At 41.0% G+C, this 17,272-nt stretch overlaps 2 protein-coding genes across 4 annotated transcripts in view; both read right to left on the bottom strand.

Moving 5' to 3' along the window:
- The window catches only part of mfsd4aa (major facilitator superfamily domain containing 4Aa), a 45,389-nt gene extending 36,160 nt beyond the window's left edge, over positions 1-9,229 (bottom strand). For both annotated transcript variants that reach the window (XM_029501329.1, XM_029501330.1), the window contains exons 1-6: positions 8,988-9,229; positions 7,562-7,760; positions 6,355-6,609; positions 3,027-3,156; positions 2,841-2,956; positions 2,103-2,276 (exon numbers count right to left, since the gene is read on the bottom strand). In XM_029501329.1, coding sequence (XP_029357189.1) covers positions 2,103-2,276; positions 2,841-2,956; positions 3,027-3,156; positions 6,355-6,609; positions 7,562-7,760; positions 8,988-9,220 — 1,107 coding nt within the window. In that variant the 5' untranslated portion in view covers positions 9,221-9,229. The remainder of the gene's footprint in view (positions 1-2,102; positions 2,277-2,840; positions 2,957-3,026; positions 3,157-6,354; positions 6,610-7,561; positions 7,761-8,987) is intronic.
- A 3,353-nt stretch (positions 9,230-12,582) lies between these two features.
- The window catches only part of cdk18 (cyclin dependent kinase 18), a 46,465-nt gene continuing 41,775 nt past the window's right edge, over positions 12,583-17,272 (bottom strand). For both annotated transcript variants that reach the window (XM_029502093.1, XM_029502095.1), the window contains one exon: positions 12,583-16,843. In XM_029502093.1, the coding sequence (XP_029357953.1) occupies positions 16,809-16,843 (35 nt within the window). In that variant the 3' untranslated portion in view covers positions 12,583-16,808. The remainder of the gene's footprint in view (positions 16,844-17,272) is intronic.

Below are 17,272 nucleotides of genomic sequence, written 5' to 3'. Positions count from 1 at the left end.
CATACAGGCACTACTCTACTTACGAACAGATAGCCGCAAGTTACATTTGTTTTTGGAGCGCTCCCCTTGCTGACCCTGAGCTCAAATTTTGTTCTGCGCACCTCTTCTGCCTAGTATGAATTTTGCTGTGACCCATGCCACGCAGCACTGTAGCCTATCCCCCCCAGCATTACAGCTCTTTGTTAGTGCCAAAACGTGTTCTGTTACCAACAAACAACTTACGAACAAATCAGAATATGAAGTTTGGAACGTAACTCGTTCATATGTTCAGGAATGTCTGTATACATCCATCCATCCATCCATCTTCTACCGCTTTCCCTTTTCCAAGTCACGGGGGTGCTGGAGCCAATCCCAGCCAATGACCTGGACAGGTCACCAGTCTATCACAGTCCAACAGAGCCAAACAACCACTCACACCCAGACCTACGGCCAATTTAGAGTCACCACTTAACCCAAACATGTTAGGACGGTGGGAGGAAACCAGAGTATGTGGAGGAAATCCACACAGACACAGGGAGAACATGCAAAGTCTGCACAGAAAGGCCCCAGAAGGTCGCAGGAATCAAATCTGTGGGGCAACTGCACTAACCACTACGCCGTGCTGCCTGTGTCTGTATACAATCAGAAATAATTATATACAGAAAGAACCACTTTGCAGAAAGACAAATGTAAAGTATAAAGTAAACTATAGATATGTATACAGTATACCCATTAATACATCAATAGTGCAATCAATGTTTCAAGTTGAACAATTCAGCTTCAATAGCACCAGTGGAGCTGTGATAGGACTTGGGGGAATTCCTGTCCATGATAACACAGAGAGGCAGTCTCCATACCTCACATATGAAGAGAGTGCACTCCCCACACACCCTCTACTTCCTGCATCCTGTGTGGCTTTGTTTGAGCCATATTCTCCCTCAACAGTGGCAACAGTGATGTGCTGATAGCTCTTTGGGAGAGGTTTTGAGCACATGCCAAAGAACTGAGCCCTCATCTGCTCTTGGAAGGCCTGGTGTGTCATCAGTCCCTGCTCCAGTCTGCCGCACAGCTCCTTCTGGATCAAATAGCTGTTTGTTACAGCAATATCAATAAAAAGATGAATGACTGTCACATACCACTTCCTGCTACGTCTCAGTGAGGACTATCAGCTGCTCTGACAGGCCAATTTCTCTCATTAAACAGTTGTAAACACCCAACGGCACTGGCACCTGGACTGCTGTGTGTTTTCCATCAACCTTGTACATTCTTTTCAGGGTGAGAAAGCAGTGTGCAGAGAACGCCCTCTCTGATCCTTTTGTTTTTGGGACACAATTTCTTGTGCCCCGGAATGTTTCACTGGCTTCAAACAATAGGCCATAAAGGTGGCAGAACAATGCTGGGCTGGTATGAAAACTACTATACTATACTAAATGTGATATTCTGGTCCCAAAACGTTTTTGTTGATGACAGAGACATCACTGCACCAAATTACATTAACTTCCCAGTTACAGAGTGGACCTTCCTGTGTAAATGCTGTAGCCTGTCTTGTCAGATGCTCAAAAAGTGCCCACCTATCTCCCATTTACGATATCGCCCTTTCATCTGTACCCAGGAGAATTAACAACTTAGACGACTCTAAACGATCGTCGTTCACCAGGGGTACACCTGACCCTAACGACGGTCATTCACATGTGACCACAACGATGGTCAATTGAAACCAGTGCTTTCACAGGTACTTTGGTGAACACACCCACAGATAAATATCTGGGTCTTTCTCCACTGTCTTGGTCAGACTAGGGCGGCTAGTAGACCAACCAACATGAACTGATGAAGCCCCTTGGATAAGAGGTGAAACATCTTCAACGTCTTTCTTAGACAAATACAAGTCCAGTTGCCTACAAGTCCATTTTAAGGGACAGGATGAATGAGAATCTTCATAGACAATTCAAAAGAAGGCCAAGATATATGTAGTGTGAAAAATACTACAATTGACAAACCATGGGCAGAAATACAAACTCATTACTGAGCAATCTGGACACCCTGGACAACCTCTTTACTGTTTTCTCACTTCATTGCCAACTTTTTACTTTGGAGTGGACTCGTCCTTAAACGTGTTTTCATACCAGACTGCAGATGAGTAGCCTGGACGACGTGTATTTGTAGGACAGGTAGATGAAGGCCAGTCTTCCTCCTGTGATGGATGCCCAGAACACACTGTTCAGACCGCCGGCAGTCTTATGACCCATCAGTAGAGGAGGGGAGACAGCATAGGTGTATACAAAACCAGCATAGGCACCCTGCAGGTGAGGGAACACAATGCAAGGCTCACATGATGCAACAGTTTACACATTTAAGTTTCACTATGACTGCTTGACTTAAAGCCTCAGCAAACTGTAACTTTCAGTGGCCTAACTTTAAGGGCTGGGCCATACCATTAATTTTCCTGAAGTCACATCTGTTGTGCCATTAAGCAATGTTTTAATAATATTTCAGGTAAGACCCAACACCTAGCTCTAATAAAGAACTTTGTCTTCATTTGATGTCTTTGGGGATGTTGTGAGATGATGCTGTGTTAATAGCCTTAGAGTCATGCAGATCTTGATCAAGTATTGTTGTTCAGCTGAATGATGGGCTGGTGTTAAGTGAGACTCTCTGTTTTGAGCTATTTTAATATTGTCATTTCCATTGAGGACAAACAAAGCCAACTCTGACAACAAAGATTTTCATGATTATCACCAGTGAGGTCAGGTCAGGGTTAGAGGCGGATATTGCTTTCAGTTTGTACATTGGAGTGAGCACAGAGAAGTCTTGAATGTTGATGTGTGTGTATATGTTTGTGTATTGTTTGCAGAGAGTCTTACTATCATCCCATCGGTGATAAAGAGGATGGCTCCACCTAGAGCATGGATGATGAAGAAAGTAGGAGGGTGCCCATGAAGTTTGGCAGGGTTACAGCAATCAAACACACTCCCATGTCCTGGAGGGATTGGATTAGTAAGATAAAGAGTCTGATTGCAAATACACACACTAACACACACATTCATTACCTTTAGCACTCTCCACTTCAGGGTTTGTGCCTGAAAGAGAGTCCCTGTCCAGCAGACGTGGACCGCTCCTGAAGCAAGGGAGCAACCTCTCATGGCACATCAATGCAAGTACGCCAGCTGGAACAGGGAACTGTCAACCATACAGAGATGCTTTTGTAAACCAACCTAACAGTCATCACTTTCTGCCAGCTGATTCAATTTGTGAATTTCCTCTCATAAAACCAGGACCCTCCCTGTCATATGTGATCCTCTACTGGGAGCTTGAATCTCAACTGTCTTTATGTTGAGGTGGAATGTATCACTACACTGAGACACAACGTATGTATACTGTGGACAAACCTAGAAACATGGACACAATTGTGAGTGTCTCCATTATTTCATTTAATACGATCAAGGTCATTTTAATGCAAAATTGTGCCACACTGCATGTGAAATTTGGTCATGGGATCATCAATAATGTAATTAGGACCTAAGAGGAAAAAAAATGAGTAAGTGCTGCCACATAATTAGGGTAGAGCAGATGACCGAACACATCAGATTATTAAACATCACTGTAGCGACATGCATGCCCATGTCTGCAGACTGTGTTTTTTATGTGATTGTTTGGCTGTTTAATAACTGTTAACTTGCTGAAGTCTTTTATGTATATGTGAATTAATACGTGACTGACAAAGAAAGCAACAATGATGATGTGCTTTTGGGACTTTTGTCTAGCAACGATGGAACTTGTGGAACTGTTTGACAGCTTTCAAACCACCCATGCAGTCAGCCACAGAGTGAACAACCCGGCCATACACTACACACAAGAAATGCTTCTGTTCCACCGCAAATATGCAGACCTACAAGGATCTTGGATTGATAAGCTGCTGCAGGAAATATGACCATCATGTTAGGGAGAGAGAGTGAGGAAAAGTACTGGAGAGGAAGTGTCCGACAGTGGCCACGACATAGAGAAAGCAGGCTTTCTGCCACCATGATCCTGGGCAACACAAAAAAAGGGCTAAGGAACAAGATGGATGAGCTCCTACTGCTTTCAAAAGCCTGCTTTGAATATTGTGTGTCCTGCATAACTTCACTCTTCACTGAAACACAGTTAAGACCAGATATACCTGCTGCTTTGGTGGAAGTTGAGGGCTGCACTCGCATACGCGCAGACAGAGCTGACAGCTCAGGGAAAAGCAGAGGGAGTGGGCTCTGTGTGTATGTCAATGACAAGGGGTGCAGACAACACACAGTCTGGAAAACAATCTGTACTGGGGATATTGAACTTCTGTGCCTCAGTCTGTGGCCCTTCTATCTACTACAGGAGTTTGGAAATATTTTAATATGCACAGTCGATGTGCCCCTCCCAACAGTAAGGTCTCCAGGGCTGCAATGCACACCAAATGCTCCCATCTTTATTATGGGAGAGCTGAACCGCTGCCTGGGTTTGAACAATAATATAAAATGTTACACTATAAAAAACAAAATATTATATAATTATAATTATATTATATAAGTGTTATGGTGCAAAATCACCATTGGCCAACTCAGATCATAACACCATTAATCTAATAGCTAAATGTAGAACCAGCAAGCCTCTGGTCAAATTTGTCAATGTCTGGTCACATGACAGCATTGAAACACTCAGAGGATGTTTCTTATGTAAGGAGTGGGGCACATTCTCTGAGGACGAAAATCTGGAATATGCCACAAATTGGACTACTGACTATATTGATTTCTGCATTGACTCTGTGATTCCAAAAAAATACTATAAGTGTTCCCAACGCCAAGCCCTATGCCACAAATCAGATCAAAGATTGTATTAACAGGAAGAAATTAGCATTCAGGAACTGTTACTGAGAGCCACACAATCAGAGCTAAATCAGACCAGAATTTAACAACATTCTGGGAAAAAACATTCCCACTGACCAGGCCCATTACCAATCAGCATTTTCAAGCTAGCAGTTACAGTTGCTATCAGTGGCAAACAGGCAGCACCAGCACAGACCCAGAGCCACAGCAGCAGCAGCAGCACAGAGTGAAAGCCAAAGCAGCAGCAGCATAGAGTCAGAGTCACAGCAGCAGCACAGACCTTCCTTCCTTTTCCCATTTCACCTCAGGAGGTGATTGTGTTATACTTTTGGCAGAAATATTCTAGTACAGTAGTCATTGAAATTCAATTGTGTCTAAGCTGAAACAAACACAAAAAACATTGGATCAGCATTGGATCCATATTTAGTTGTTGAACAGTAGCTAATGATTTTTAAACCGAACCAAACTCAGGACAGCACGAACCACTATGCTGCCCACCCATGATTAAACAAGCACAGAAAATGATGTCTAATCTAACCCATGTTCTCCACCATGAATATCAGCTCCTCCCTTCAGGCAGATGGTATAGAATTCTCATAAACAAGCACAACCCGTTCAAAAACTCTTTTGTCCGCCGTTCTATTTGGGCCCTTAACACCACCTAGGCAGAAATGTGGAGATGCCATTGTTGTACTCTTTATTTTTATATTGCTTAAGTGTCACTCCTCACTGTGTTATTGTAGTACGAATGTTTGTATGATGATGTAAATGGGCATATGCATCTAAGTGGAGGCAGTTCTACTGCTGTATTTCATTATGTCTATTGTAGTTGTTGCCTTTTTATGAAGACCCTTGTAAACTCCACAACTAATTTCCCCCTGGAACAGTACAGGTTTATCTTATCACTGAACATTTAACCTTTGTTTTTTTTTTTTTTTTTGCCAATGGTCTGTGTCAGGGTCAAGACTAATTTTATTGCCCTTCAAAACTTTCCAGTTTGACATAAACATCAGTCTGTCAGCTGATTTTTTTTTTTGGTAACTTTTCTGTCCATACTTACATCAAATATATGTTTTTTTTTTTCTTTTTGTATTACTCATCAAGACTTTTTATGATCCCTTTTCTTGAGAAATCACCTTCACCTTCACATTTTTTTTTATCAAACCGATACAAGTCATTCTCTGCTCTCTCTTCTGCTGTGTGACCATTCTGTCATACAGCTCCACCTCTTCAATATCCCTCCCATGGAGGTCACACTATCTTCCATTAAACCACCAGAGCAGAAGTTTTCCTTTCACCAGTGTGTTCCCATCATCATGCTCCATCCTTCATTACCACCAGCAGCTCTGGGGTTCCCCTAATTGTATGGACCTCAAATCCATGCACTGCTTCTATGGCGACTCATTTCCTGCTGGGGTCTGTATGTTAGAATCTACTTCTTCTGTTCACAATCAATTTAATTTTACTATGAAGTTCTCATGTTCTTTACTTGTTAGTATCTCCTGATTAAAACATAATAGTACCTTGAACTCACATTGATTAGAGCCATGATCCAGAAAGCATAAGACACCCTGGTGATGATGACACCCTCGGTGTGCAGAGGATATTGGGAGATGTTGGGCAATGCTACTCCATGCCCACCCAGGCTGCTGCGGAGGTGCTGAAGGTCTGAGGAAGAGGATGAGTTGACAGTCCAGTTGGCACCCAGAATACAGTTGTCCTCTGCCAGGAAAGGATCAGCCACTAGAGGACTGACCAGTGCTCCCAGGCCGGTGAAGAAATGCAGGGCCTGGGGATGAATGAACAAAGACCCTGATAAGATTATATATCAGGGGTGTCTGGTGGTTCAGTGGTTTGGACTCAGACCATTAAACTAAATGTCATACACATCTATCAGTGTCCACATTTCCTAAGTATCTTGGTGTGTCTGTGTGTTAGCATGTGGGGTGTGGTAATAATTGTATTGTTACTATAAACCAGTTTCTCTAGGAAATGTATCTGCTTAGAGTTCTGTATACAGGTTTGTGGCACAGTGTCCAATTATTCACTACTGACATTACTTGTCACTACTGACAAGTAATCAAGTGTCATTTCAGAATTGATAAAGATTTTTTTTTCTTTTTCCCTATTTAGACTTGTCGCTGCTAATCAGATTCGAGACTTGCATTATGGGTTTGGCTATAGTTTTTACACTGGATGCCCTTCCTGCCCATTTCTCTGGGCCTGGGATCAGGGGTTTGAACTCTGGGCCTCTGGATGCAAAACATGCAGCATGAGCTACGTCCGCAGGCTCAGAATTATTATTTTTTTTTCAGGAGTATAACCATGACCATGTTGGACATCTGGTGAGAAAGTATTCAAGCGATTGACAAGATACAAAGGTGAACCTTCCTGCTAAGATTAGGAAATGATTCAGGCACACGCAAACACACTAGAATATATGCATATAATCTATACGAATTTTCCACAATTTGGTAATATTTTGAGCTTCATCTATGGTATTGCAAGATGGTAAAAATTAAGCAGACATTTTATAGGTCTCTCTACCTCAGTGTACTGTGGTCTTCTGATGAGGTCACTGATTAAATTTATGCCACTTCAAATTTGTAAAATGGCTTTATTTCAAAATCACCAGAGGGGATAAAAAATATGTTATTGTATTGGCCTACATTGCAACATCCTAAGCTGCTTCCTCTTCACATTCACAGCTATTCTCCCTCCTCCCTCCCTTCTCCTCTTACCTGAAGGAAGATGGCTGAGTCCTTCTGGTACAGTTTCACCAGTTGCAGGTTGGAAATGGTGTCAATCATACCCATGGCTGTGCCAGCAAGTGCCATGGCAACGGACAACAGGGCCACATGGTAACATAGCGGTATGATAGCGAACACGATTGAGATGATGAGAGTGCATGAACAGAGGGCTGACAGGGAGAACATGCGACTGGAGGGGACATGAAGCACACACAAGTTATACAGTGTATTCCGATTATAATAACAAAAATACATTCAGTCATCAAATCAACATTTTGTGACCCTTTTATACAAACCATGTTATTATTAAACTGAGGTGAACTGGTGGCTCAGCCCAGGCAGGACTGGGATTTCCAGCTTCTTGTTGTTACAGCAAAGTCACCTTGATGGTCTGCTGAGCTAACATTTACTTACCCAATGAGTTTATCACAGACCTCTATCCTTCGTACACCTTCACATTATCTTCAACTTGTGAAGTTTCACCTCTTCTGTTGACCTTGCCCTACATAACTTTTAGTTTGTTGAGGAGATTGTTAACATGTGATAAGAGGCACAATGAAGTATAGTAGATGGATAATTATCACGCATTTCATGTTTAAAACAATTAATCTTTAGCATATACCAGTTGGAAAGAAGTAAATACCATTTCTCAATTTAAAAGCTATTATTAGTACTATTCCTCTACAAACATGTCAGCTGTGTCATGAAATACACAGTTTATAAGCAGTTTGCAGCAGAATAAAGTTATTATGAGATACTGCATCAGCGTCACATGATTCTAGGACTGTTGTGTGTGTGTGTGTGTGTGTTTATTTTGTGCCATGAGAAGTTCAAGCACGTAAGTGGATGAAATGTGTATTAAATGAGTCAAAACAAACAAACAAAAGCACAAGAATGCCAGGCCAAGCGTACGTATCTGTCAGTTCGCACCTGTGACTGCTCAGTGTGTGGTGTTGAACAAAGAAACAGCTTTCTGCCATTTGAATATTACACATTTGCCAGTCAAATAAAGAATGTAGCCTAACTGCCTCCATGTAGTCTCTGAAATACAAACTATGCTTTTATTTATTTTTTAAATCATGAAAATAGTATAACCTTCTGTGTATTTTATCTCATCAAATTCGTTTTATTTGTTTTACTAGTTCCACAACAATAAACATTTTACTTTAATTTCAAATATGAACGTAAAATACACACACACACAGCAGGCAAAGAGACTACTGTATATAGTGATGAACACGCCCAAGTGGAAAAACTACAAAACTCACACGTAACGGCTAAGTATTCAGCACTTTTACATTAAGGAGCTGAATTAAATATGTTCTAATGAGAGATCGGCTGGGACTCATTAACAGAAACAGCAGCAGGTTTGATTGGGAATATTGCAGAGATGACACTGTGGCATCGGGAGTCTTACGTTGGCTTGAGGAGTCCTCCGATGCCGGTGCCCAGCAGCAGGAAGAACTGCTGGGCGAAGAAGACCCAGGTGATCTGCTGCAGGGTGGACTGGGTCTGACACCTCAGGTCCAGGATGGTGGGTCCCAGGAAGGCGATGCACAAGCCGAAGCTGAAGAACACGCTCCAGTAGGTGAAAGTTTGCTGCCAGTTGCGCTTGAACAGCGACCAGACCCGCTCGTCCACCAGCTTCATGTCTGAGGTTTGACACCTCCCGGCTGTCAGACGCTTATCTAAGTTAGAGAGTCAACACGAAGAGCTAACAAAGGTCACGTGACACTATTCTGCTGAGGGCCAATTAAGCTGCTGAGAGCCAATCAGCTGATTGCTCAGATACTTCGAGGCCCCGCCCCTTAGGGCTCGCCCCACAAGACCTTTTCAGTAATTTGCTGTTGTTGAAAACGGAGACTCTTTGATGAACAGTCCCCCTATGTTTCATTTATAACATGTGTAACAACATTCACGAATGATGTTACACATGTTGTCACACAAAAATATGACTTAAAACATAAATAAATTAATTGTTAACAGCGACAGGGACATTTTAACTGCTTTTTAAAGTATAATATTGCCTCGATACTTATTAAATGTATACACTTTCCTGATAGCTGTTATACATTTGCTATTACACAGAAATCATGTGTACTGTGTGCATTATGGAATGGATGGGTGTTTGCGTGGCTCTGAATAGCTGCAGTTGTAAAACCAGTGGATGCTCTTTGCTGAATGTCATCTATCTTCGTTGCTGGGGTTCTTACTGACAAGAGGCTTTAATGGGATTAAACAATATTATTAAATTCCCAGAGTATTCCAGAATAAATAAGCAATTAGTCATGACACTTGGAATACCTGTTGGGGACCTGTGAGACCAGTTCAGCTTCAGACTACACTAGTGCATTCACGTACAGCCTTGTGGCAACCTGCAGTCATTCTGCATATGAAATATACATATAAGGATATTAAAGAGGCACAGTTGCGCCTACGAAACGTCACTATTTCATGTATTTGAAATATTTACTTTTGCTGTACTTTTTAAACCCTTAACGCCCGAATGTATATACCAGTGTGTTAAAAAGGAATTAATTTTGTTTTTGCTATCAAGGCGGTGCTAAATTAAGTGTAGATCGTTAATTCGATCATAGAACATGATATACATATAAATTTGGGTGTGTTGCAAATTCGCGACAACAGGTCATAATGAGCAATAATGAAAAAGTAATAAAAGTTATTTTCCCATCTCAGGAGATGGAGATAGTTTTACTGATGCCACAAAGTAATTTTCTGTGTCCTGACAATATACCACCAACTATTATATATATTGTTAAATCTAATTTGAAAAAGAGCTCAATCTTTTCATTTACACAATGAATTGTAACCTTGACAGGAAACTAAACAGACACGTATCGAATACGCACAAACAGGCATTAGGGGAAAACACGCTATCTCGGCTGTTTAGTACAGGAATTACATTATTTCCCACTACTCTGCTTTTTAATGCTTGGTCATTCAATAATCAACTTCTAAAGCACTGATCATTTATACGGTTGATATTTTCACGTTAACCTTTTAATGTTGGGAATTTCTTTATTTATCAATGGGACGCATAATATCAGATCTTGTATAAAACCTCTTTTGATTGATTATCTCTCCCATAACTATTCTATTCTTTGTCATATGGATTTGACATGTTTTTATTTTACCCTGAAGCTTCAGAGTATTTGTGGAGCTGCTGTAGATTTTGCAATATAGATGCCCTGAAGAAATTAAGTGATGCAGAGGCGAATGGAGGAAGGCCAAGTGCTTTGATGTGACCTTAACCTAATGAATGCTGAAAAATCCTACAAAAATGAATGCTGAAACTATTACACACTTTGTACTTGGATAAACAGTCAAATGGGTTACAGCAGATTCAACGATGTCAACATATGCTGGCTGAAAGAAGTGTGGTTACATTAGATAAATATGTGTGTGGTTTGTCAAGAAAGGTAAACAGAGCTAAGCCTGCCAGGCGACATGCTGACTGATGACATACTGAACTTCACCTCAGATGAGCAGTTTGTCAAACTTCTAAAGCCTAAATTTCCACCGGGAAATAGCCGCCATTAAAATCAATAAGATAGTTTCCACCGAGAGCGCCGCGGACCGGATCAGCAACGTCCCAGCCGCGGCGTTCCGCGCCGCACCGTGGCAAGTCTATTTTTCACTGAGGCCGCTTCTAAACCGCGTCAAACTATGCTAATCGGATCGCACCAGACAGGAAGTCAGATACAGTTTCAACATAAAACTTCCGTCACCTTTCAAAATAAAACAGCCTACTTACCCACCTAATGGTGGAAGTAATAATGTGGAGCGTCTTTGCTTTGACATAAGTCTCTGTGCAGGAGATCCGAGTTTGGAGTCAGGAGATATGTTCCTTAGGTTCAGCAGGCCAAGAAACACACCTGTTTTGTCTCTGTGAGATTTCTCCATCAGGTTCCTAGCACTACGGACAGCTCTCTCTGCTAATCCATTGGACTGGGGATACTCTGGGCTACTGGTAACATGAGTGAAGCCCCATTGACTTGCAAAGTCCTTAAAGCACTGACTTGTGAACTGTCATCCATTATCAGTGATGAGAGTGTGCGGCGCTCCATGAACTGAGAAGTGCCTTTTTAGTTTGCCAATGACGGTGGCAAGTCGGAATAGGTGTCAACGAGCGACAGAAAGCGTTGGCTGTGCCATTCAAAGATGCCAGCAGCTACAGTAGACCAGGGCGGCTCACGAATAGTGTGCAGGTGCAACGGCTCTTTTTGCTGATGTGGTTTTGTCGCTTTTATAGATCAGATCGATGCTGTATTTCTGAAGCCTCAGCATCATCCTTTGTAGTCTGGCTGGAGCAGCATGAATGGGCTTTTTGATGATTGTGACAAGAGGTTGGTGGTCAGTTTCAATGATGATGGATTTACCATATATGTAATCGTGAAACTTTGAGCATGCAAAAACAACAGCTAATTGCTCCTTTTCTATTTGAGCACATCGTGTTTCAGTGTCTGTTAAGGTGCGTGAGCTATGGGTCTGCCTTCCTGTAGGCACGCAGCACTAAGTCTATATTGTGAGGCATCACAGGTGAGTGTGACACTTTTCCGCTCACCATACTATGAGAGCACTGGGGGATTCAACATGTATCAGTGTATCAAAAGCACGCTGTTGCTGTTCATGCCATGACCACTCTGTGTCCGTGTGTGTTAGTTGTCTTAGAGGAGCAGAAAGCTCACTGAAGTTAGGGATGAATTTCCCGAGGTAATTAACAATGCTGAGAAATCTTTGTACAGCTGGAACATCTGTGGTCACTGGCATTTCACTGATTGGTTTAGTTTTAGAGGGGTCTGCTTTTAAATAGTGCACAGTGAAAACATGTCCAACATAACTGACCTGGTTCAAGAACCTATATTTCCTGTGAGGCGTTGGATCTGCCCAACAGCACCATCTTGTGTTCTTCTATATTATTGTACGTCTTTGAAACTGCCCAATGCAGGAATTTGCTCAGTACACCACTGAAGAAAACACTGACCCATTCAGAGTGTTCCAGAAATTTAATAATTTATATAGTCATTAATATTAACAATTATTCAATGGATTTCATGCCCGTTGGCAGTAACAGTTCATTCAATATCTCATTTTATATTTGTGTAGACAAATCACACAAAATATCACATCTCATACAAAATCTAGACTTGTTCTATTATAAAACATTTAGACATCATCTGCATGTTTTTTTCATTTCATTTTTAGTGCTCTATTGTTTTTATTTAATACAGCAAAAAACTCACTACGAGGAAAACATCTGTTAAAATACATATATGTTATTTCTTTTTCATTACGGTATTTAAAATAGCTTAATTTACCACAACTAAACACAAAGTAATACTTCTGCCACTGAAGGAAGAGCGAGGGAAGTTTGGAAGTGTAACATCCACGATGCACATTTCTCTAAAGTCACTGGAGGTTTGACTTGGTTTGTACTAACCTTCACTTGTGGTCAATGACTGGTGATCAGAGTGCGGGGTGGTCAAAACATTATTCTTCAATCAGCTTTGATAATTTTTAGAATAAGAAAAATTTTCCAAAATTGGCACTGGTATTTTTCTCTTCACTCATCCATGCACATAAACCAATCCCCAGACCTTGATCTGATAGAAAATTTATGGGGTGCTCTTTCTGAGGCAAGAACAAGAATTGCAGAGGAATTGTGGAATGTGGTCCAATCGTCCTGGGCTGCAATATCTGTTCACAGGTGCCAGAAGCTGGTCACCTCCATGTAACACAGATGTGAAGCAGTTCTAAATAAACTAAAAATGAGTGCAGTGATTACAGGAAAGCTAAAGCTTCATGCATTTTGTCGTTTAAACAGTAAATGTTTGATGTTGTAAAGAAAAAGGCTGACTGCTGTTTTTGTAAATAGCCTAGTTGTGTAAAATAACAGATTTGATAATTTCTTCTTCATGTTTTGAGTTGGAATAGAATGTGCACCGTTCCCAATGCATGTGTGTACATGAAAAATAAAAGAGAATAAGATTTTTTTATTTGAACACAATTGTATGGGTTTTCAGCTCAACCTGATGATGGATTGATTTAGAGGTTCAGTGCTTGGCTTAAGGGCAGAGGAACACACCCTGCTTTTGAAGGTCAAACCTAAATCTCTTTTATTACAATCTCCTCTACCTGTGGATTCCATGAACAGTCTCAAACTTAATTTATTTGCCATTTGATGCCCCATTCACATCTGTGGATCCAGTCATCTAGAAGTGCTGGATCACGACCAACTGGATATCCTGACAATGATCCACCTCTCATCTAAAAGGCTTCCTCAGCTCAGACCAACTGGCATTAAACTCTAAGCATGGTTTGTGCAGCAACCTGTATGCAATCTCTTTTTTGGACATTTACACACTGCCCCCAGCAATTAGATGTACATACTCACATGAGCTGCTCCCTCATCCAAGCCACTGTTGTCTAACCACAGTGAAAAAGGAGAAAGCTTCTGAAGAAGAAAGCAGGGGAAGCCATTTTCTGATCTTCCCAAGTACATCTTCCAAATAATTAGGTCACGTGCACAAACTATCAACTATCAAAGAGGTAGTCAATTGCTCTTGTTTACGATTTAAATTTATTTTTGGGCACACTATTCGGGGTACTTTGGCTGGCTCTTCTAAAAGTTTTTCCATTCCATATACAGTACAACTACTCTGTAATTTTTTATATTTGCAAACAAGTGCAATGGCATGACTGTCTTGGAGTAAAAACTGCTCCCCCTTTATTTCCTTGTTATCTGACTACATCTCACCCATTAAGATACCCAACTACTTTGTTTACTACAGCCTGGACTCCTGACCAATGGGTCACAGCAGTTGCTTTTCAATTAGCATTTCTGGACACCTCATGATCTTCATAACTGATAATATCCACACATACTGTGGTCTACATATAACTCAATCTCAACAAATAAATATGAATGATGGAGGCATCTTTATAATATATTTTTTTATGACTGCTGATGTAAAAGCATAACACAACTTTAGATCATGGGAGTATGATGGTAATAGGAAGCCACTATTGTATTCCAGACATACTTTTAGTGTCTTTCATATTGCAGCTTTTTCAATTGAACAGATATTTTAATCACATCCTACGGACCACCTCAAACACTGTGTTATGGGCTTTTATTGGGACCGCTCCCCAGCTTTGGACATGGAGGGAAAGGATTGAGATAAAGTCAGAGCAGACTAAGGAAAAACAAAGATCTGAGTACTCATCACTTTCACTGCATGTACCTTTGCGAATATAAATCTGTAAGCTCCTCCTTGGTAATGACTCAAGTAGAACTGAGTAAAATATGATTGTTATGTACCTGTAGAACATACTTTCCCAGTTCATTAGTCTGAGCTTAAAAGGTTTGTGGTCAATATGGGGCCATACCTTAAAAGCATGTTTGGAAAGATGCAAAGGGAGGGGAGCAGGCTTCAGAGGACACTTTTGGTTTGTGCAAATAGAAGACCAAAAAAATATATACGCTCAGAGTGAATTATCTTCAGACACAATGCGGTTGCCCGCTAACATGTTGGCTACACTAGATCAAATATAGACTCTTCACAAGCCAAAATATCATGCACTGTTTACTAAGGCAACTTCAAAAACTGGAGTGAAAGACAGTAGTTAACACTGTATTGAACCAACCCCAACACTATTGTGAAACAAGGGGTGACTGTAGCAAGACAGATCAGCCAACATGAAATCATTCAGCTTCTATATTTATGAAGGAGTCAAATTCTATGGCAGGTTAAAAGTTTGCCTTGTGTGAGTAGAGGTACCGTCATTGAACAGTGTGTTGCTACTATTTGACTGACTACTTGTGTATTTACAACTTCAAGTCACATAATGTACCCATAGCTGCCATCCTGGTGGGATTTCCTTACCTGGAGCTCATCATTTCATCACATAATATGATATAAAGTTTGAATCCTGCCAGCTCACAAGCTAACTATCATATACAGGTAGCAAACCACTGTGCCCTAGTGGATCAGTTCCACACAGTCTGTATTAACTACCATGTTGAGGTTGGGCTTCATGATCACATTTTGCTTCACATTTAGCCAGTTAGTTCTTTTTTTCTGCGAACAAAGAGTTTCACGTTTGTTGAAAAACACACACTGAGTTTGTTACTTAACATGCACCTCGCGCCACAAAGGAGGGATTTTAAAGCTAATTCCAACATTTTCAGATTCATTGTTTTCATTTTGAGCTCTTGGAGAGAAATTTTACTCCTGGTAATATGGTGATGGCTTTAGATGTTCATGCACAGAAGTAAGTATTTACAAGAAAAACAATTGAACACTTAGCTGAATAAATAAATAAATGATGAAAAAGAGAAAAAGGTGGGTGAGTTCGTGCCACTGGGCTACGATCTTGGTCAAAGCAGCTTTTTGCTATGTGTTATCTCAGCTCTATTTTTTACTCAACCTTCCTGTATCTCTCATTGTCACTTTATTGAAGGTGAAAAGCAGATCCCAGAAAGCCACTACTAAATTGGGAGCAAATTTGGAGGCACCACTGGATATTTAAGTAAAATCAAAAAGTGGATTGAGCTACATCCTGATGTTTTGGTTTCCATGTCAAAGGATTATCAAGACAAACCAATTAGAAAAACGTAAATAGAAAGTAAATTTATGAATCAATATAAAACTGAAACAACTTCCACCCACACCACAACCCTCCTGTTTGTTTTCCCTGTGGTGTTGAGGCCAAACATCTGCACACCTGGACTGTACAATGGATCCAGATGTGGCAGCTACCACTGATGGCCAGAGCTTTGGCTGTGCTCACAATAGAAATGATACATGGTGGTGCGATGCCAAGCTGTTTTATTTAGTGGCCCATTTTCTACTGGGTTTAAGTATGTGTTAGTGTTTCAGCAGGATACTTAAATCTCTGGTGTCTCTGGTGCAACTGAGTAATGGCAGCATGTTCAGTGTTGCTGATTGTGCAAATGTGTGCAAATATAAGTGTGTTTGTATGTGTGCATGGAGGGAGAGTATGTCTCAGCTCAGACAAAGTGCAGTGCACGTTTACCACCACAAAACTTGTGTGTCTCCTTAGTCAGCTGCCATGGTAATGAGTAAGGGCACGTGAGTGTGTGTGTGCATGCAAGAGTGTCTGTAGGTGGAAAAGTGTGGAACTGTGTTGGCCTTTGTAGTGTGAACAAGCAGCTCCTTTTTTGTCTGTGTTCTGTTCCTCCTTTGTGTGACCTCTAGAAGATGCTTTGTCTCCGATTCTTTCCTCGACCTGAGGGGAGACAAAATGAGGTATCACTGAGTGTACAATGGTGATTAATCATTGTGTACAAGCTTTTCCAGTTCCTGTGAGACTGCTGTCTTTGTGTGCTGTTTCATTTGTGTTCAACTAAGCAAACTCAGTGTGTTGGCTTCTTGCAGAGTTTTGCCAATTAGCAAAGGATGATAGCATTTCAGTTGCTCTGGTCATGCTGGGTTCAGAACTGCTCCACAGCTATCATTAGCAACTCACACTGCCTTTAAAAATGTTGTTAATCCTACACATAGACAAAACTAAACTCTACCAGAATATCAGAAAAAACAAAATCTCTACTCGTTAGCAAGATGTGCAAAACTTTTCTCACTATAAAAAAGCTGGGGGTCGACCAGTGACTTGATCAAAGCTTTGGGATTAAGTCACACATATATAGATATATATATC

Source organism: Echeneis naucrates, chromosome 5 (assembly GCF_900963305.1).
Source record: "Echeneis naucrates chromosome 5, fEcheNa1.1, whole genome shotgun sequence".
Taxonomy (NCBI): Eukaryota; Metazoa; Chordata; class Actinopteri; order Carangiformes; family Echeneidae; genus Echeneis; species Echeneis naucrates.
The sequence above is the reverse complement of the archived record's forward strand: the minus strand, read 5'-3'. Positions and strand labels throughout refer to the sequence as shown.